General features: G+C 35.4%; 1 protein-coding gene across 14 annotated transcripts in view; it reads right to left on the bottom strand.

Moving 5' to 3' along the window:
- SETDB2 (SET domain bifurcated histone lysine methyltransferase 2) overlaps positions 1-22608 on the bottom strand; it is a 55151-nt gene that overhangs the window by 31862 nt on the left and 681 nt on the right. For 8 of the 14 annotated variants that reach the window (XM_077855774.1, XM_077855776.1, XM_077855773.1 and 5 more), the window contains 4 exons: positions 16404-16753; positions 11835-11960; positions 10365-10430; positions 7296-7392 (listed from right to left, as the gene is read on the bottom strand). In XM_077855774.1, the coding sequence (XP_077711900.1) occupies positions 7296-7392; positions 10365-10430; positions 11835-11960; positions 16404-16419 (305 nt within the window). In that variant the 5' untranslated portion in view covers positions 16420-16753. Of the gene's footprint in view, positions 1-7295; positions 7393-10364; positions 10431-11834; positions 11961-16403; positions 16754-19154; positions 19347-22487; positions 22576-22608 lie in introns of all 14 variants that reach the window. The other 6 variants (XM_077855766.1, XM_077855767.1, XM_077855769.1 and 3 more) reach the window with 5 other exon arrangements.

Below are 22608 nucleotides of genomic sequence, written 5' to 3'. Positions count from 1 at the left end.
TACCTCAAGACTTGATATTTTCTTTTCTTTCTTTTTAAAGATTTTATTTATTTATTCATGAGAGACATGGAGAGAGAGGCAGAGACCCAGGAAGGGGGAGGAGAAGCAGGCTCCATGCAGAGAGAGCCTGATGTGGGACTCGATCCTGGGACTCCTGGGACTCGGGATCACGCCCTTAGCCAAAGGCAGATGCTCAACTGCTGAGCCACCCAGGAGTCCTAAGACTAGATATTTTCTTATACTCAGAAGTTATCTCCTTTGTTGTTTTTGTTTTGTTTATTCTAGTTTCTGTTTTAGTTCACAACAAAATACGGTAGATTTTTCCATAAGCAATGCTTTTGTAATGTAGATTGACATTAACTATCTTTTAGTATACTGAAAATATCTACATTTCATATTTTTATAATTACCAAATTTATAAATGGAAAAGGCATGCATTTTTATTTTCAGAGTTGTCAGAGAAATTCTGAGTTCTAGTTTACATGGGATTTTCTTCGCCATGAGCAGCAGCACATTGACCCTAATCCTACCACTTTGGCTTGAAATGCATACATTTTCTAAAGAACACTGCAACATAGGGATAATCCTGAAAGCATTTCTATGGCATTAACTGGAGTTACTGGTTTTCTGTTAGTAGGACAGAAATTTTTAGGACAGTAATTATTCGTCATTCTCTTTGTTTTCTCATCCATTTGACCTTTTCTCTTACATTCTGTATAATCTTACACGTTCCAGATCACATCTTTGATCTCCTTAATAAGAGATTTTTATAATGAATACTTTCTTAAAAGAAAGACTAGCATAAAACTGATCACACTATTTATAAATAGGAAATATCTGAAACCAATCGAATTACCCATCCTTGAAGGAATAAATAAAATTTATATTTCACATTATGAAAAAACAAGAGTTAAAAAGGAATGAATCAGATCTATACACAGCAATACGACTAGCTCTCAATGCTGAGAAAATCAAGATGATACATGTATGAGTATTTCCATGATATTTTAAAACTACAATAGTACTATATATCGTTTGTGGCTATATAAATATTAAAAAATTAACTAGAGAAATAACTGATGATAGTGATGCTCCTGGGAAGGTAGAAAGGGGAATAAAACTTGTCACTGCAAGAAGTTAGGTAAGGTTCAAAGAGGCCCCACCCTCATATATACATACCTATACCTATACATTTATTTATTTGTTTAAGGAAACTGGAAGCAAATACAATGAAATGTTAATAGCTGTTAATTCTAAATTGTGCTTGGGTTTTGCTGTATTCCTTTATGTTGTTAATCTTTTAAACTTCTTGAAAAGATAGTAAAAAAAATACAGGATGAGAATATAGCTAGAATAAGGCAAATCCAACGAGGAGGAAAAGAACAGAAGAATCTTGAGGAAACAACTAATTTCAATCTGTTTTAGTATTTTTGAATAATGCTGGGGGCATATTCTATAGCAAGAAATAAATTCCATAATACACCTTTTGCTTTACTCCTCTGTTTAACTTGTATCTTCTTTAGCCTAGTCTACACCTTAGTTTTGCTTTTATTCATTTATTTATTTTGGTATCCAATATTTTCTTGTTTTTTAAAGCATGTGCCTGGAATTGCTTCTCTCTTATTAATTGCCACCTTCCTTCCTATCACTCTTTCTTACAAAGCATAGTACACTCCAAACTCTGAGCACTTCTATTTGTCTACCTGAGAACCTTCATTCCTCTTATTTCATTCAGTGTTCACTGTAATAAATTCTCTTAGCCTCTCATGGCTTTCTTCTTTACAGGTTATAACCTATACTGGGTAACGGATAGAGGTTACCCACTCTCAAGTGACTTTATTTATATGCCTACAGAGTTGTATAACCAGTAAACCAAATATTTCATTTTCCTTTTCAACTTGCCTTAACCAAATAAATTATGTTTCAGATTCTCTTCTGTGGCATCCTTTTCTCCAAATCTTTTTATTTGATTTCCTCTATTTCAACTATGATCTTCTTTTGTTCCTGTTTTGCTTCTTTGGGGAAAGGGAGATATGGAATACTAACTTGATGACTCAAAAGGTTCTTCTCTGAATATGAAATTGATTAATTCAGGGTATATGTGAGAGAGAAAGTCTCTGGGTTACCCTGAGTTCTTAAATAATAACTAATGTTTGTACCGTAGTTTATAGTTTACAGTGTACTTTTACATAATCTCCTCATGTGGCAATAAGTACAGTTCCAAGTTAGTCATTATAGGAACAATACACAATTAGACCTACTTAGGACTAAGATTCATAATAGTAAACATGCTAATAAAACTGATAATTTGGAATTTAAGATTTCAAAAACATTAGCCAACCTGGCTTAAAAGTTCTCTCCTGGTGATTAATAAATACTAAGAGGTAGAAGGCTTGAGTTATTAGGCAATTAACAAAGGGAGAAGTACCATTTATACTGAAGCAGAGCTAGGAAACAAGAAGCAGAAAAACATGAAAATGAAACACTGATAAGAACCTCAGAAATTATTCTTTTCTTATCTGTGCCTCATTTCATATAGTAAGTGAAAGCAAACCAATTTACTACAAAGCTCCAGAAGTAACCAGCTCAATCCCATTTTAAGGGGAGAAAGGTTAACTTTCTTATACATATAAAGATACATTACTAGAAAAAAACAAAAATTAAAAGACCCAATCCTATAGTGTTGTGAACCTAGTTATAGACCGCCCGGCCCCTCCCCCCAAACAGGAAAACACTGGAGGTAAACAAAGGATAAGTAGGTAAGTACGGTATTGTCTGCGCCTGTTTGCTAGGTTCTGGATAAGGAATGCTCAGTTTGGATGTGGATTGAGAACTGTTTTGTTATTAGACACCTTAAGCTACAAGGCCCCAGGGACTTGTCAACAAACTCCCTGGCTTTTGGCAAGCCTGAGGTAAAAAGTCATTCTATCCTTGATGGCCACTGAAGGAGCATATTTTTTTAAAAAAAACCTATGTAAACTACATTTATCTTAAAGACTATAAGATACATTTGTTTTCTGCTCAGTCCTTTCTTTGGACATCCTCTTCTAAAAGGTGGCCCTTTTAATTTCACTGTACTCAAAGCTATTGGGTCATGTATTCACACTAGGCTATTCATCGTCTCTCTCAAGAATTTGTATCAATACGTAAAAAAATATACCATGACCTGACACTAGCACTAGCAGGTCATACATACAGTGCTTAGCTGGGACAGCTATGTGGGAACAGAAGAACCAGTTGAGAACAGATGGAGAGAAGCAGAGCTAAAAATGCCAACCTTGACCTCAGGTACTGACTCCCCAGTTTCAATTCTAGTCCCTATATACCATGCTGTGTTGTGTTTTCTGTTCTTGGACAGCTCACTTTATTTATGTGTGTGTATGTGTAGATTAGGGGTGTGTGTGTCTGCATGTGCATCCAGTTAAAAAACCTCTTTGGGTGTTTGTATGCATGTCATGTGAAAAGCCAAATGACTTAAATTCACATCTCTGTCTTTCACAGTGGAACAAGCCTACTTCTACCATGTTAGTCAAAGCTCTATGTCTGGCATATCTCTAATAAATTCTACTACTTAAACTGGCTTGAGTAGGTTTGTGTTCCTGACACACCAAAGTACCTACCTAAGAAAAAAAATTAAGCCAGGTTTCCTAACATCACAAAAATAGATACCTTTTAATTATCACCAGAATTTTTGTTTTTACGTTTACCTGTCATAGCTCAATTATAAGAAGAAATTCAATTCAACTGTAGAATAAAATATAGAAGGCCAGTTTTTTATTAGACCTAAGATTTTCACTCTGGTTTTGCCACTGACAAACTGTATGACCTTGAGCAATTCAGCTGGGAGTGAGAATCCTTGGCTTAAGTTATTCCCCATTAAGTTTGCCTGTCTGCCTATGTAACTAATGGCGTGCTAGAGGTTTAATTACTGAAAGCAAAACAAGTAATAAGCTAATGATCTACAGAGGAAAAACAAAAGGAATTATTTAAACACAATTTTGATCATGGATGAAACATGGCCTTGAAATTCTTAATGGCAAAGAAAGAAAACTCTGAGCTAATTAGAAATGTCCTTTCACATTTGAAAAGACCTCACAAAGTTCAACTCAAAGTTAAGTATGATCTCATAGACAAAACCTCTAAGTGGAAATATAGCACAAGAAGAGTTACAGGTTCTAAGGAAATGAAATTCTGATTATGTAATCACAAATAATCCTAATGAGATGAGAAAACAGAGAAACTAGTTTCTTTGGGAAGCTCAGATTTTTTTTTTATTTTTTAAAATCTTATTTAAATTCAACTCAGATTTTTAAAAGAACATGTACAAAAGAAAAAAAGAAGACCAATTATCAATACAAATCTTGATGTGAACGTATAAGGAAAGTCTCACAAAGGTTCAAGCCTACTTAGAACTTAGGTTCCCCAAAATGCTAGTAAAACAGCAACAAAAACTTTAAAGCTATGTTTGTAACAAGTAGTTTGTTAGGGGAAAGCCAGCACAAGGCTGATAACAGAAAGAAGAGCTCAAAAACAATTGTGCCTTCATCTTTTCCATCTGTAAGTACTGCCCCAACTTGCAAAGACCAGACAAAAATAAAGAAACTAAAGTCTGTGATAATTTAAAAGGAGTCCTACAACGCCAGTTCATTTAAACATATTTAAAATTCTAGGCCCAAACAAATTATATCTCAAGGTCTTGAAAAAACTTAATATGAATAAAAAATGAGTAAATGCTGCCCTGATTTTTAAAAATAGGTAAAAAGGGAACATTCCAGACAGCAAAGAATGATTAGCTTAAAAATGATCTCGAAACAATTTCTAGAAGAGAGAATCAAGCATGTGACTTTTAAGTACGTAGAATTTGAAAAGCCAAAATGGATTAAGAAAAGTACAAACTAAACTAATTTTATTTTTTTTCAAGATTTTATTGTGGGGCGCCTGGGTGGCTCAGCAGATTAAGCATCTGCCTTCTGTCAAACAGAGAGCACACACACAAGCAGGCAGGCAAAGGAGAAGGGAGATGCAGGCTGGATCACAGGACCCCAGGATCATGACCTGGCAGACACCTGGCTGAGCCACCCAGGTGCCCCTGATTTTCCTTTTTAATCGAGGCTTGATAATGTCTGGCAATTATATAGAATGCTATTTCAGTGAATCTTGATTTCCTCTAATAGTCTTGTCAGTTAAGATAGAGAAATGGAGGTGGGATAATCGTAGAGATAAGTAAATTCAGTTAGGCCAACAATTCTTTCTGAAGAGTAATGAAGGGACAGTGAGCCAGCAAGGTTTTTTTTTTTTTTTTTTCTTTTTATAAATTTTTATTTATTTATGATAGTCACACACACAGAGAGAGAGAGAGAGGCAGAGACACAGGCAGAGGGAGAAGCAGGCTCCATGCACCGGGAGCCCGACGTGGGATTCGATCCCGGGTCTCCAGGATCGCGCCCTGGGCCAAAGGCAGGTGCCAAACCGCTGCGCCACCCAGGGATCCCCAGCAAGGGTTTTATCTTTGGTCCTGTCCTATCCGATATCGTTTTCAGTGAATATATTAAAGACTAGAAAACTCATTTAATATATTGTGGAAGAAAAAAAACTAAAAGGGAAAGAAAATATAAAAGGAGATTCAAAATTCAAAAAGATTCTGATAAGCTAGGAAAATGAAAAAAAAAAAAAGAGATACTTAATAAATCCACTTCTGCATGCAGGCTTAAAATTTTTAGTAAAATAAATAGAAGATGGAAGACTGGTGGTAATTTACATGAAAACGAATCTTATATTTGTGATTTAAAGTGATTTTGTGATTTAAAATGATTAAATTTGTTTTTAGAAGGTAATGAAATTTTGTTATATATCAAAAGACCAGAATTTCTAGATTTCTGAAAATATTATAATGTTTTATGAATCATTTAGACTCAAACTGTAATAACACCTCTAATATGTGCAAATGCATATCATATGTAAAATAGGGTCTATCTAAAACTCTCATAAAACAACAAATAGAATTCTACATTGACAATTTTTCAATATATTGCTGAAAAGACAAAATAAGGCAACTGACATAAGAACTCCCTCTATAAAGACACTTTTTGTTTCTGAAATTCTGTTCCTTGGCCTAGCTCAAAATACTTTCAGAAACTTCCTTTACACTAGTTCTTGAAAGTTTTAGTAATGCTATTACCTACTAAAATTAAAGACCATGTGTCAGAATGTCATATTTCCTTTTATACAATTTTACCTTATGCTAAGGAATCTTTACAAAATGGTACTGAAATGGTAAAAGGAGAAAGAAAAGGTCAGAAAAAATTAGCCTATTCTCATAAGCTTTCTGGTACTAATTTAGAGCTGTTAAACTATTTGAAAAGCTGAACTGATAGTGAAAGAAATACTGTTTACACCTTTCCAATACTCTAAATGAAATAATCCAGGGGTACCTGGCTGGCTCAGTTGGTACAGCATCTGACTCTTAATCTCAGGGGGTGTAAGTTTAAGCCCCACATTGGGTATAGAGATTACTTAAAAAATAAAATTTTAAAAAATAATGAAAAATAAAGAAGTAATCAAGGAAAAATAATTTTTTAGTTAAATTGCCAGTTTGATAGATTTCAGTACATTAACTAATTTATACAATTTTTTTTCAAAGGTTTATTTATTTGAGAGAGTACACCCACATGCAAGTGGAGGGAGGGGCAGACGAAAAGAAGACAGAGAATTGCAAGTAGACTCCTCGCTGAGAGCAGAGCTCAACATTCTGATTCCACAACCCATGAGATCATGACCTGAGTTGAAATGAAGAGTTGGATACTCAATTGAATGAGCCACTCATGCACCCCTATACAAAGAAAACTTTTTTTTTAAGGATTTTATTTATTTACTCATGAGAGACACAGAGAGAGAGAGAGAGAGAGAGAGAGAGAGGCAGACACACAGGCAGAGAGAGAAGCAGGCTCCATGCAGGGAGCCTGATTGGCACTTGATCCTCAGACTCCAGGATTGCGCCCTGGGCCCAAGGCAGGCACCAAACCACTGAGCCACCCAGGGATCCCCTACACAAAGAAATCTTAAACTAAATTTTATTGAAAGACTTGATTACCTAGAGATATTAATAAGTAAACAGCTTGTTAAATGACATATGTATGAAACTTTATCCTACATAAAATCTACAACTTTTAAAGCTTTGGACGGGGAAAAAAATTTTTATATATTCTATCTATTCTTACATCAAATGATTAAAAAGAGTAAATCTCTTCCTAGTAGCAAAAGTATTAACAACAAATAAATGTAACCTGTATACATACAGAAATGTACAGTCTTCTGGAAAGGAGTCTTCATATGATGTAGAGGGCAATGAACCTGATTTATTTTCCTGTTCATTCTGAGTCACAGATATATGATCTACGTGAAGAAAATACAAATGTTTGAGTAACAAGTATACCAAGTTAAAAATCATTTACTGTAAAATCTAAATAATATCTTTAGTGATTAGAGGTATCTGGAGCCCTTCAATCTACAAATATAGTAAGACTTTAAAATTAAGCCAAAAAATTAGGTGTCAATATTTTCAAAAACACTAAGAAAATAAGATAGGATAAAGTAAAAGACTTAGGATAGAGAGACTTCTATCGGAGAAAATCTAGTTTGGCCTGAACTTAATCTGAATTTTAATCAACCTTTATTTATTTATCTTAAACGTTTTATAAAAAAATTTTATTTATTTATTAATGAGAGAGAGAAGCAGGCTCCCTACAGGGAGCCTGATGTGAGACTCGATCCCGGGACTCCAGAATCACACCCTGGGCCAAAGGCAGGCGCTAAACTGCTGAGCCACCCAGGGATCCCCTTAATCAACTTTAAGGTGATCATTTACTATCCTTATCTGTTTGCATTTTAAAAAAAATAACATAACTCTTGCTAAAAGGTCACAAAATGGAAAGTTTATGTATCTCTTACTTTTCTCATTTTTCAACTGCTACCTTCATTTTTGGAGGGTGGGGTATCTGGTTACCTCTTTTAATATTTCCATTTGACTTTTCATATTACTCATTCTATCTCTCTGTGCTTAATTTTATCTGTCTTGTCTCTTCTTTTTCCATGTCACCTAGTCTTACTAACACGACTACAATAAACTGTGTATTTAACGAGAAGTTACAGATTTCCTGTTTTTATTTTGAAAAATGGATGTATGAAATATTCTATGGTTTAAAGACATATGTGTATATATACACACATATACGTATGTCTTCCCCCACCCTCGTTTTTTAGGGAAAGCATGCTTGTGAGGGGTGAGGGCAGGGGGAGGAAGAGAGGACCTTAAGCAGACTCCTTACCCTGTGTAGAGCCTGACACGGGGCTCAACCTCATGACCTGAGATGATGGCCTGAGCTAAAATCAAAAGTCAGATGCTTAACTGACTAAGCCACTCAGGTGCCCCTAAAGGTATTTTTTAAATGTGTTCTTTTCTATGCACTAATGGACTTTAAGAAAAAAAGTGATTCTCATCCTGCCTTAGATTATTAACTTGCAAATGTCCTTTAGTGCAGAAAAAAAAAGTGTTTGAAAAGTTTAAGTAAATAAAAGAATAGCTTAAGTTATAAAAAGAGAACACTATTTGGCTACTTGGAAAATAATTATTCCTCTTTAATTATCAAGGTAAAGAAAACTTTAAAATCTGATAGTTGATAAGGACTATAATTCTGGATTAAAAATTAAGTTTTACAAATTAAGAATTTGATTTTTCCTAATTTCTTTGTATGAGTCACATAAAACCAAACAAATATGAATAAATGTATATAAACATAATTAGAAATAAGACTTACTGAAAAAAATGATTTTAAAATTAATCATTAGATAAAGGAGGAAAGGGGAAATAATAATTCCTCTCAAGAAAACAGTATCCAATCCTTTGGGGACACAGCACATATTTACAGTTATACACAAGCAAGGAAAATAAAGGTAATTACTGGTTTGGGCAATCCAGGTTCTATCTGGGACAGCTTGTTTTGACACCAAGTCTTTTTGTTTCTCTCAGTCTCACTATTCTTTTTTTTTTCCCCCACTATTCTTTTTAAAATAAATACTAACATGAAATTTTATTCCTAGGAAGTTCTTAATCCTTGTATTTGTCAATAATATTAATTATACAACTCCCCAGTTACTTAGTTACAAATATTGCTCTACATTGGCAAACATATACTTGTATTTTGATAAATTCATATTTCAAATGAACTATATAAAAATAGGAAATTACAAAAAAAACCCTAAACCAAAACCCAATTTACTTTCATATAGTAAGAAATAATTTGTTTCAGAAAAAAAAAAAACCCACTTATTTCCTCTTACCTCCTCTCACATTTTAAAGCCCCTCTTGCAAAACTAGTGTAATCTCTTGAGTATGTTGATTCCAAGTGCTACTGAAAGATACTGACAAAAGCTGTTTTCTTAAAGAATCCACCCTTCTAAAACTATACATTAACTACTGAAATAGAGAGTACTTTTGAATACCATAAAGTTTTTTAAAAAATAGACTGATGATGCTAGTTATATTTTCAGAGATTTAAAACCTTAATGCTACAAATTATGCAGTTAAAATTACTCTAATTTGTTAACAATATTTAGCAATATTAATTAAAATTCAGTAAAGCACTTTCTTAAGATTTTAGATAATTAGACACAAAGATTTATAGGAGAGTGATTCTGATAAAAAAAACTTTTTAATTTTTCTTTTCTCAGTTCTGGGATATTATCTTTGATCAATCCCTTCTAAAATGAATTTGTTTACAGTTTGCAAGACTAATGGTCTAATAATAATCTAGAAATAAAAAATCCTTACACTAACTTATATCTATGCTGGAATATACCTTTCTAGTACTGTTTTTCTCACAAAGTGGGTTTATAATAGTTTGCAGTCTTAGAATGTTCTGAAGAAGAGATACATTACTCTTTCCCTAGGACATTCAGAAGAATGTGCATTTCCTATCTCTGGATGGGTAGGACTTTTCATTTAATAGGGAAATTGACTTATATAATTTGCCAATATAGATCTTATATTTCTTTTTTTTTTTTTTTTTTTTAAATCTTACCAATTTATTCATGACAGACAGAGAGGCAGAGACAGAGAGAGGCAGAGACACAGGCAGAGAGAGAAGCAGGCTCCATGCAGCGAGCCGGATGTGGGACCTGATCCCGGTCCCCAGGATCACACCCTAGGCCGAAAGCGGCACTAAACCGCTGGGCCACCGCGGATGCCCTAGATCTTACATTTCATTTTAACTTATCTTTAGGTAATCTGACATACTTTAGTCAATTAAGCCTGCTTCGAGTCAAGAAAATAAAAGAAAACCCAAGGTTAGGATTAGAAATGCACATACCCTTTATCAATGTGGAATTGTTACTTATGGTTGCTTCATTCACTAGAATCATTGCTTGAATATATTCTGTTAAGGAAAATAAAAAAGTATGAAAACAATCATCAGCAGCATCACTTTCATTCATGGTGGCAGCTACTGTGCTAAACAATTTACAAACTATCTTATTTAATCTTCATTAACTCCTCTAAGAGGTTCTTATGACAATTACCAGCATTAGAAACAAAAACTGAGTCTTAGGTTAAACTATTTATACCAAGGTGCCTGGGTGGCTAGGCAGCTAAGCACCCAACTCTTGATTTCAGCTCAGGTCATCATCTCAGGGTTGTGAGATCGAGCCCTGTGTTAGGCTCTGCATTGGGTGTGAGGCCTGCTTACAATTCTCTTCCTCCTGTTCCCTCTGCCCCCCTCTCTCCCTCTCTAAACAAAACAAAAAAACAAAAACAACCCCCCAAAACATTATATATTCCAGGTCAAGTCAGCAAGGAAGTGGTAGAACTAGATTCAAAACTAGATCTGACTCCTGAAAGGAATGAAAAAGAATATTAAAATGAAAAACAATGGGATGCCCCGGTGGCTCAGGGGTTGAGTTCGGCCCAGGGCATTGATTAAAAGTCCTGGGTTTGAGTCCCACCTCAGGCTCCCTGCAGGGAGCCTGCGTCTCCCTCTGCTGTGTCTCTGCCTCTTTCTCTGTGTCTCTAATGAATAAGTAAATAAAAAATAATAAAATAAAACAAAATGAAAAACAATACTATTTTTGGACAAGCAAACAAAATATTAATGTCTATAAGAATATCCAAAAAATATTAAGAATGGTCTAAAAGACAATTTGCTTGAAAATCTTACATCCTGAGGCAAAGAAGGAGGTTTCTACATAAAAGTCTAAGGCTCTCCAACCAGGGTTGAAAACTAAGAGACAGGAAAAATAAAAATTTGGCTGACTGAGCTAGCTGTCTATGTAGAGTGCAGTTCTGCTTTCAGAAGACTAGTAAGGCAAATTCTGTTTAAAGCAGGCAAAATATAGTCAAATGTGCTTTCATATTTTAAAAGACACTAGGTGTCTGAGTGATGCAGTGATGGGTAATTTGTCATATTTTTCCAAATGTACTAAATGTTGTATAATGAGCAGATACTACTCCTGCAATGCCCACCCCGCCTCAAAAAGAATTACAGAGAAAAAGAAAACATGGACAGCAAAGTAGCCTGAGAGAAAAAGAGATAAATTCACAGCAGCTGTTATTCAAAGTAATCATCTTTACCCATTTTTACTAAGTGTCTATAATATATGGTAAAATCAAGTGTTTACAGAAGCAGAGCACAAACACAAAAGAAACAGAATGCATGGTAGGCTCTTAGAAAACAAAAAAAAAATTTTGACTTTTAAAATGAATAATAGTGGACATAGAATTGTACTATATTGCCATTGGTTAATATTTAGCATTAAATGTATTTAATGTTTTTTGTACTCCATACCTTTATTTGTGGCAGACCCATCTTTAATCTTTTGTTTCAGTGATTGCAGCACATTTTGCACTTGTTCAAATATGAAGTCCACTTTTCCATCATCTTCCAGATCCATCCAGAAAGTTTTTGCATCACCTAAAATAAAAATAAGTGAATAGCTTGAGTGCTCAATAGAAATGGACTATAATTTCCCTAAGGCACATGTTACATAGAATCCACTTGGTTTCTAAATAATATTAAAATTTAATTGGTCTTCATTTACCTTGAGGGAAAAAAATTTTGATCATTATTTCCTTATAAGAACTATAAACAAAGAATATGACCTAAGTATTTCACTTATTTCTGCCAACAAAAATACGTTAAAAATTTCAGTGATACTATTTCTGGTGTCCCTGGAAAACAAAAGGAACAGCTTCATTTTAAGGTGGTGGTAGACATATATAAACACATAAGCATTTTAAAAGTTTCAGGGATATAATCTCCACTGAATATGGAAGTGGACAGTTATAGAATGAAACATATCAATAGGGACGCCTGGGTGGCTCAGTGGCTGAGCATCTGCCTTCAGCTCAGGGCTTGATCCCAAGGTCCTGGGATCGAGTCCCACATCGGGCTCCCTGCAGGGAGCCCGCTTCTCCCTTTGCCTGTGTCGATGCCTCTCTCTGTGTTTCTCATGAGTAAATAAATAAAATCTTTAAAAAAAAAAAAAAAAAAAAGAAACATCTCAACAATTGCTGTGTATGTCCAACAATGTTTTTAAAAATCTTTTATATTTTAAAAATAATTATATGAAGCAAAATAATGTTTAAACTTTTTATAGGTAGCTATATAGATGAGGCAATATTTCAGATGCTCAGCAAGTGAACACCTTCATCAAAAATTCCTAAAGATAAGTGCCTTGCTGGCTGAGTCAGCAGAGCATGCAACTCTTGAGTTCAACCTGCATGCTGGGGGTAGAGCTTACTTAAAAAAATTTTCCTGGAAGAAATAATTCAAAGTTGAAAACAAATATGAGAAAGACAAACTGGAAAAAGCAAATCTCACATTTCTACCATGTTTAAAAGTAACAAAAATACCTAAAATGTTAAAATTCATTTATATGTTAAAGTGTTAAAATACATAAGATGTTCAAAACTAATGAATAGAGCTTTAAACAAAAGAGGGACATAACAACTATTGTACTTCAGAAAGATCACTTGAGAAGCCACTGGGACAATTAATAAGCAGAGAACCTAGTAAGTTCACAAAAACATACATTTTTCTTAATAAAAATTAAACCCTGAACCTCTTAAGTTTGGCAGCAAGGTGAGAATCTTTATAAAAGGCTTGGGTATAGTTCTAAGTCTCCCTGACAAAGTCACCTTACCCAAAAGGGATCTCTCACTAATTAGGGATGATGCCGCCACAGCAGCCTCAGAAGGGGTGTTGGTTCCCTGTTGACACCTTGGCTTGATGCCTACATGAGACCAAGCCTACTTTTAAACTCCCCATAGCACATCTCAGACAAGGTTTCAAGGTCTGAAATAAGCACAATATAAGAGGACAAAAGGGATAAGGAATGATGCTTCAGAAGTAGAGGGACCGGGACACCTGGGTGGCTCAGCAGTTGAGAGTCTGCCTTCGGCTCAGGGAGTGATCCTGGAGTCCGGGGATCGAGTCCCACATTGGGCTCCCTGCATGGAGCCTGCTTCTCCCTCTGCCTGTGTCTCTGCCTCTCTCTGGGTCTTTCATAAATAAATGAATAAAATCTTAAAAAAAAAAAAAAGAAAAAAAAAGTAGAGGAACCATGACATGGAGAGCTTTTCATGCCATGCTAAGCAACTCCATTTTTAAGTTTTATTTATTTTTAGTATTTTACTTAAGTTCAATTTGCCAACATATAGTATAACACCCAGTGCTCATCCCATCAGGTGCCCTCCTCGGTGCCCATCACCCAGTTACTCCAACCGCCATACCCTCCTCTTCTGCAACCCTTTGTCTTCCAATTAGAGGAGTATCTTATGGTTTGTCTTCCTCTCTAAGTTTTCCCCAGTTTCCGTCCCTTCCACTATTTCTTATATCCCTCATATGAGTGAAAACATGTATTTGTCTTTCTCCAATTGACTTATTTCACTCTGCAGAAGAGAGCAACTCTCTTTTTATATGAAAGACTATGGGATCCACTCAAAAAGTTTAAGCATCTTCTGATGTGGTTAGTTTTTTAGAAAGGTTATTAAGTTTCTGACTTGGGCATAGTAATGGTACTCATAGAGATAAGGAATAAAGATGGGACAAGTGAGAAATTTAAGTAGTGTTAAGTACACTGGATACACAGGCTCCAGAGTAAGATCTGGTCCAATTACATGGATTTTGGAGTCAATGGCACACAAATGCTTGCTTAAATCACAGAGTAGATGTGATTAGGGAGAATGTATACAATGAGAAGAGGGTCTCCGATATACGAGCAATGAATGTAAGAAAAGAGAATCATGGAAACCAAGAAGGAGCAAACAGGTGGAAAGAAAACCAGGAGGGTAGCCCAGGTGGCTCAGCGGTTTAGCGCCGCCTTCGGCCAAGGGCGTGATCCTGGAGACCCGGGATCAAGTCCTGCGTCGGGCTCCCTGCACGGAGCCTGCTTCTCCCTCTGCCTGTGTCTCTGCCTCTCTCTCTCTCCTCTCTGTGTATTCTCATGAATAAATAAATAAAATATTAAAAAAAAAAAAAAAGAATGAAAACCAAGAGTCAGCACAAAAACAGAAGTGGTGATTAACAACCTAGACTTTGGAGTTCAGATGCATTTGTGTTTGAATCCCAGCACTGCTAGTCGTTAAGCTGTTGGACCATATCTATGAAATGGGAATAACATCTACTTAATGGAGTTGGATGTGTGGATAAGCATGTGGCTTTTAGCATAAAATTACTACATAGAGTAAATATATATGTAGTATATATGTATACGTACATATATATACACACACAGTACACACTAAATACAAATTTTAAAGATGTAAAAGTAAAATTTACCATATACAATTAAACAGGGAATACAGTCTTCAGTGAAAGAAATTAATTTCTAATTGTGGAATTTTAGATATCATTCAGCTAAGTGGGCAAGTATTTTTTGAAGGACCTTCCAGAATCCTTAAAATCATTAAGTTTTTCACTGACAGGTAATGAATAAAAATCACTGGTTTTAGATAAAACTATTTGTGAAAGCACTTAAATGGTTGTTAACATGTTTCTTGAATCAATGTTCCATACTAGGGATTTATCTTTATTTGAGGTAGATATCTAGATGGGAAGATTCTGAAAAGCACCAAGTGAACCTACCATCTGAAGTTCAATATCGACAGCATTTGTTGCTAATGATAAAATTTACATTACCAAGCTAAAATTGGAAATTTGTAAACCTTGCATATACCATAGTAAGCCTCATAGCTTCTCTATAATTAATCACTTTTTGATGATATTGGTAGCAATATTAACAAATGTGACTTTTAAATATTATATGATGGGAACCCTGGGTGGCGCAGCGGTTTAGCGCCTGCCTTTGGCCCAGGGCGCGATCCTGGAGACCCGGGATCGAATCCCACGTTGGGCTCCCGGTGCATGGAGCCTGCTTCTCCCTCTGCCTATGTCTCTGCCTCTCTCTCTCTGTGTGTGACTATCATAAATAAATAAAAATTAAAAAAAATAAAAATAAATAAATAAATAAATAAATATTATATGATGAAATGTGTCAACATCTGGAAAATCTGCGTAATTTACTGATCCAATTATTTTCCAAGTGGCTAATGTATATTATAAAATCATAAAAGATCTATTCAATGTGCAAGAAGGACCAATGGACCTTAACGTAAGAGTGTAATAAAACTCAGATATGCATTCAGATTTCACACTACAATTGACTCTGATCCACAAGAGAGAAATGTTATGTTGATAACAAATACCTTTGATGTGATTACCTCTATGCTCTTCTTCCCAAAAACCTATAACCTTGCTCTAATCATGAGAAAAAAAAATCAATTAATAATTCCAATAAGAGGGGCATCCTACAAAATACTTGGCTACAAAATACTACAAAATAAAACACAAGTCTGAGAAACTATTATACCCAAGAGAACCCTTTGGAGACATGACAAATAAATATAATGTGACATCCTGGAACAGAAAAAGACATCAGGTACGAACTACAAAAATATGAATAAACTATGCACTTTAATTATGCATATTATGGTTCATGAATTGCAAAAAATGTACCAGTCAAATGTAAGATGTTAATCATAAGTAAAACTGGATGTAGAAGATAGGGGAATTTTCTGTACTGTCAACTTTTCTTTAAAAAGTGAATCTAAAGGTTTTCTAAAAGAATAAAGTGTATTTTGTAAAAAGTAAAAAAGTACATTAAAGAACTTAGGTTTATATATACAATTAATTATAAAGACTCAAAATTGTTGACTACATGAGAATAAGTCCTAAATTCCTTCAAATGTTTAACAGTCACTTGCAGCGAAAAACCTTGGAAGTTCCACAATTCAGCTTCATTAAGTAGTCTATACACTTTAAAATATAATGTTTAACAATGGTTTCCAAACTTACCATTTTTTTCTCCCATCTTCTGGCGTCGTCCATAAACATAAAACTCTTCAAAATTAACTTTCAAAGGACTGAATCACTTTGATTGAAGAATATAATTGGAATCCAACTGGCATCCAACTATGGTCTCTATGAAATTTGCAGTCCTCAGAGAAAATACATCATTATGCCAATTCTAAACCCAATATTCTTGGACGCTTGAATTTTCAAATAGTAACTGTGGTTGAAGAAACTTTAAAAAATGACCACTAGTCCCATCTGATGCCAAGTCCATGCAACTTCAGATCATTGATAATATCTTTTTAAAAATAAAAACCAACTCCATCTTTTGGTCCATGGATGCATGAAACATTCTGTAAAGAAAACAATAAAGATTGGTAAGTATATGCAAAGAATAAAATACATAAGAAAAAAAGATTATTTTAACAACAGCTTTATCTTTTAAAATAACATACACTGTTATAGAAACAAGAATACATATTAAATGGAAAAATGTGTAAAATATCAAAATTACAAAGTTACAGAGAAATTAAGAATCATCCATATTTAAAATATTAATTCACATAAACTATCCCCATTTTATAAATATTTTTAAGCTTTTCTTATTTTTTATAAATACTTTACAACAACTTTTACAATGGGGATGGTAACGCTAACTACCTCAAAGGGTTGTTGTGAAGATTTAATTACTTAGAACAGTGGCTGGCACATACAAAAGACTCCATAAATATTAGCAATTATTATAGTTCTTTCAGTATATATACTTTTATTTTATTTTTTTAAAAGATTTTATTTATTCATTCATAGAGACACAGAGAGAGAGAGAGGCAGAGACACAGGCAGAGGGAGAAGCAGGCTCCATGCAGGGAAAACGACGTGGGACTCGATCCCGGGTCTCCAGGATCACACCTCGGGCTGCAAGCGGGGCTAAACCGCTAAGCTACCAGGGTTGCCCTCAGTATATATACTTTAAAATAAAATTTGGATTTTAGTGTACACAATTTTTTAATAATCTTTTATTGGTAACGTATCTTGCACTTTCCACCCTCATTAATATTTTTCTATAATATGACTTTTAAGTGGCTGTTATAATGTACTTTGTTCAATAATCAATCCATGTATTAAAGTACACCAAAGAATCTTAATTAAATTTTCATAAATTATTAATTAGTACTGTAAATAAACCTCTATATTGGACATTTAAATTATCTCTATTTTTTTCAATATAATGAATAATGCTGGAATATATTTTATGCATATGTCTGATTATTTCCATAAGATATACACTTAGAGGTGGAACTATACGTCACAAATATCAAGAATTCTCAGTCTCAAGATGTTAGCCAACATATGATAAATTCTTCTCCCAATCACACACCAAACCACAGAAACATTAGAAGATTTTTTTTAATTAAAAAATATAGTCATGTTAAAAACAAAAAGGGAACTCTCTATGGACCAAGCTGTGAGACCTCTCTAGGGAAAGGACACAGATGGGAAGCTGAAGACATAATGCCAACCACAATCAGAACACAGCAAAAGAAAGAGCAAATTTTCTCACAGAAGATGAGCACACAACTCAAAGTCATTAAATATCTGAGGAAAGCTACACCATAAAAGAAAGAGACTTAAGCAAGCCCACCAAAGGATGGACTTACAGTCAACAGAACAGAACATCCTGAAAATAATTTTAAAACAAATGTTATTGTATTTAATATCCTCAAAGAGCTAAAGAAGGAAACATCCATACAATAACATGATTTTGAAAAACAATCATTAAGGCATCTTGGATATAAAAATAGTTGTTAAATAAACTCAATAGATGACTGAATTAATGAATGGCATAAACTCAGATGAAGAGCCAGCAGTAAGCTAGAAGACTGAGCTGAGTAATTCATTAGAACACAGAAGAAAGAAATAAGAAGAAAATAGAATGAAAAAGAGGCAATAAATACCAAGAATTTCTCAAAACTGTAAAACACATAAACCAATTAAGGGTCACTGAGTACCAAGCAAGATAAAGATACATGCTACTAGACAAATTGTGTATAAGCTTTAAAATATAAAAAATATGAAGTCTTAGAAGCTTCCAGAAAATCTAGATTATCTAAAAGAAACACATATCGGACTAGTAATCAGACTTCTCATCAGAAATACCAGATGCAGCAAGTTAAGGCAAAAAGTAAGTCTGACCCCAGAATGCCATTTCAGCCGAGCTATCTTTCAATAGTGGAAGGGAAGAGACTTTGAGACATTCAAAAAGCCACTTAGGGACTCTCTGAAAGAAGAAAGTACCCAAAACTTTGTGAAAAAAACTAACACACACAGAAGTACTCAGATATAAGAAGCAAAAATGAGAAAATGACTAAAACACATTAATGCTAAAGACTGATTAAAAATGGGTTTTAATAACAAATGAACAAAAATAATACAAATAAATGTGGGAAATTATACAAGGGAAATGGAAGGGGATTATTGCTAGATTGGTATAAGTTAAGTAGAAGCAGGTCAAGTTCTTCATAGGGAGGATATCAACACTAAATTTAGATTGTTAAGAAAACAAATTTAAGAACTACGTTGAAAATGCAAAGGTATTATATTTTTTATTTTTTATTTTATTTTTTTATTTTTTTTATTTTTTTATTGGTGTTCAATTTACTAACATACAGAATAACACCCAGTGCCCGTCACCCATTCACTCCCACCCCCCTATATTTTTTAAAATATGGAGAACAAAGAAAACTTGGGGCCAACCTCAATTAAAAAGAGAAATGGAGGGGCGCCTGGGGGGGGCTCAGTGGTTGAACGTCTGCCTTCAGCTCAGGGCGTGATCCTGGAATCCTGAGATTGAGTCCTTCATCGGCACTCCCTGCATGGAGCCTGCTTCTCCCTCTGCCTGTGTCTCTGCCTCTCTCTCTCTCTGTGTCTCTCATGAATAAATGAAATCTTTAAAAAAAAAAAAAAAAAAAGAGAGAGAAATGGAAAAATAAAAGATACAAGAGAAAAGCACAGTAAATAAGAGGACAAAAGGACACACTGTTAATAATCACAAAAAAGGTGAATGTGTTAATCTAACTTCGTAAAGGACTCTCAAAAAACTGGATTGCAAGCAAAATCTAGCTATGACATTTTAATGTAAAATACCCACTTAAATCACACAAAATGTCATCAAAAGGTTGAAATTACAGTACGTGAAAAAGACATACCAGCAAATAGAAACATTCATATCAAACAAAATAGAATTTTATATGAAAACCAATAGAAGAAGCAAAGAGAAACACTTTACAGAATAATTCACATGAACTTCAAATTGAAAAGCAAAGGTATTATATTTTTTAAAATATCGAGAACAAAGAAAACTTGTGGCGAACCTCAATTAAAAAGAGAAAATGGAGGGGCGCCTGGGGGGCTCAGTGGTTGAACGTCTGCCTTCAGCTCAGGGCGTGAAGCTGTAACACTTCATCTGTAAACACTTTACAGAACAATTCACATGAATTTCAAATTGAAATTATTGACTTAATATCAGAGAGGCTCAAGTAGTAGAAATCCCAATTAAAGGCAAAAGTATAAAAAAAAATGTCTAAACAAAAGTTAGACTCGGGGCTGTGAGATCAAGCTCCTTGTCAGGCTCTGTGCTCAGGAGTCAGCTTGAGATCCTCTCTCCCTCATCCTCTGCCTCATCTGCTCGTGCTATTTCTCTCTCAAGTAAATAAATAAATTAAAAAAAATAACGTTCATAACTTAAAACCAACCTATCCCACTTTCTGGTATCTATCCCTGAGAATTGCACATGTGCACAATAAAATACATACCAGGATTTCCCTGCAGCATGGTCTAGAAGTTGAAAAACTGGTAATATCAGAGAGGCTCAAGTAGTAGAAATCCCAATTAAAGGCAAAAGTATAAAAAAAAAGTTTAAACAAAAGTTAGACTCGGGGCTGTGAGATCAAGCTCCTTGTCAGGCTCTGTGCTCAGGAGTCAGCTTGAGATCCTCTCTCCCTCATCATCTGCCTCATCTGCTCGTGCTATTTCTCTCTCAAGTAAATAAATAAATTAAAAAAAATAACGTTCATAACTTAAAACCAACCTATCCCACTTTCTGGTATCTATCCCTGAGAATCGCACATGTGCACAATAAAATACATACCAGGATTTCCCTGCAGCATTGTCTAGAAGTTGAAAAACTGGGAACAACCAACGTCCATCAAAAAGAGAATCGCAAATAAAATGCACTATATAGTACCTATCAAACAAGATAGAATTTAATATAAAACCAATAAAAGAGACAAAAATAAATGTTTTACATTAGCAGAACTCAGCCATACACTGGAACACTATCCAGCAGGTATAAAAAAAAAAAAGAGAGCCATAAATACATATGCAGCTATAAATTAACTTGTATATACTTCAAAAACACTGTCAAATAGAATTAGAAAATTATACAGTATGATACTGGTCACCATTTTTTTTAAGATTATTTATTTATCTATTCATGAGAGACAGAGACAGAGAGAGAGAGAGAGAGAGAGAGAGAGAGAGAAGCAGGCTCCATGCAGGGAGCCTGATGCGGGACTCGATCCTGGGACTCCAGGATCGCGTCCTGGGCCAAAGGCAGGCGCTCAACTGCTGAGCCACCCAGGGATTCCCCTGGTCACCATTTTTAAAAATTACAAATGCATATATGAACCCATTGAGAATATGTAAGTGTAAAAAAAAAAAAAAGATTTAAAGGTTCTGCAGCAAGATCTTTAGTGTGGGTTTGGGGGGAACAAGGGGGGGGGACTCAGGGACTGAATTGTGCGTGGTATCTGCAGGGTTCTTTTTTTTTTTTTTTTTTTAATTTATTCACAAGAGACACACAGAGAGAGGCAGAGACACAGGCAGAGGGAGAAGCAGACTCCATGCAGGGAGCCCCATGCGGGACTCGATCCTAGGACCCCAGAGTCACACCCTGGGCTGAAAGCAGGCGCCAAACCGCTGAGCCACCCAGGGATCCCCTATCTGCAGGTTCTAAGTGTGTAAAAAGGGAATGTAATAGTGCACTTAGTTTAAGACTTAAGTGTATAATTTTCAAAAAAAAAAAAAAAGCATTGACCATTTTGAAGGCTTTTGGAGCACACCCCCAAAGTGCTTTTCTAGAAAGATTCTACCAATGCGTATTTCCACCTACAGCAGGCCAGCCTATACTAATCACTTTTTAAAGAAAACGCTCACAGGGGTTATTCCTATCTTCCGAAACTTTACAAGTAAGGGAACGGTACCCCCATGTTTACTGAAGACACTCTGCAAAATAACAGCCAAGCCTAAGGAAGAAAAGTTACACCTCTCATAGCCTCATCATCCATCCAGAGACAACGGGCTTAATATTTTGGAACGAAACAGCATTTTTTCAATTTGTTCCTATCCCACCAACCTACCCACCCTCCCTCGCCCTCAACTCTCCAAACCCCCACACTTTTTCACTTTGGAGAAGAGCAGCTGGTGTGTGTGGAGCTTCCATTTACGGTTGCTTTCGTTTTTTTTGTTTTTGGAAAACTGGTTCTTTATGAGACTGACCATCACTTACTTCTCATGTTTTTGTTTTTTTTAAGATTTTATTTATTCCTGAGAGACACACACACAGAAAGAGAGGGAGAGAGAAAGAGAGAGAGGCAGAGACACAGGCAGAGGGAGAAGCAGGCTCCATGCGGGGAGCCCGACGCGCTGAGAGCAACGAACGTTTCCGGAGTACCCATCACGTGTCGGGCACGCTCCGGCCGGTTCGGAAGCGGAACCGGCCCGTTCTTACCGATCTGTGTGGCAATCATGAGAGGAAATTAGCATTCCCGTTTTTCTGAGAAGGAAGCTCCGAGGGGGGGAGGGTGTCACACCGTTAAGTGCCAGTGACCAAAAAAAAAAAAAAAAAAAAAAAAAAAAAAAAATCAGGAAGGAACCAGGCAGGATGATTTCAGGGACACCCCGTCTTTAATAATAATAAAATAAAATAAAAAAAAGAAAGAAAAAGAAAAAAGAAAAAAGAAAAAAAAAAACTCCACCTTTTCAAAAACCCCCTCTCCGCCTCACAGGGAACTCCCGGCAGGTGTGCACTTACCTCAGAGCACAGCCCCCTACACCCGGACCGGGCCGCGGTCCACGGGGGTCCGGTGCCCTCACTGTCGCCTCCCGGCTCCGCCACCTCGGGACAAACGTTTTTTACTTTACTTAGGAC

This window comes from Canis aureus, chromosome 17 (assembly GCF_053574225.1).
Source record: "Canis aureus isolate CA01 chromosome 17, VMU_Caureus_v.1.0, whole genome shotgun sequence".
Lineage (NCBI taxonomy): Eukaryota > Metazoa > Chordata > Mammalia > Carnivora > Canidae > Canis > Canis aureus.
The sequence above is the reverse complement of the archived record's forward strand: the minus strand, read 5'-3'. Positions and strand labels throughout refer to the sequence as shown.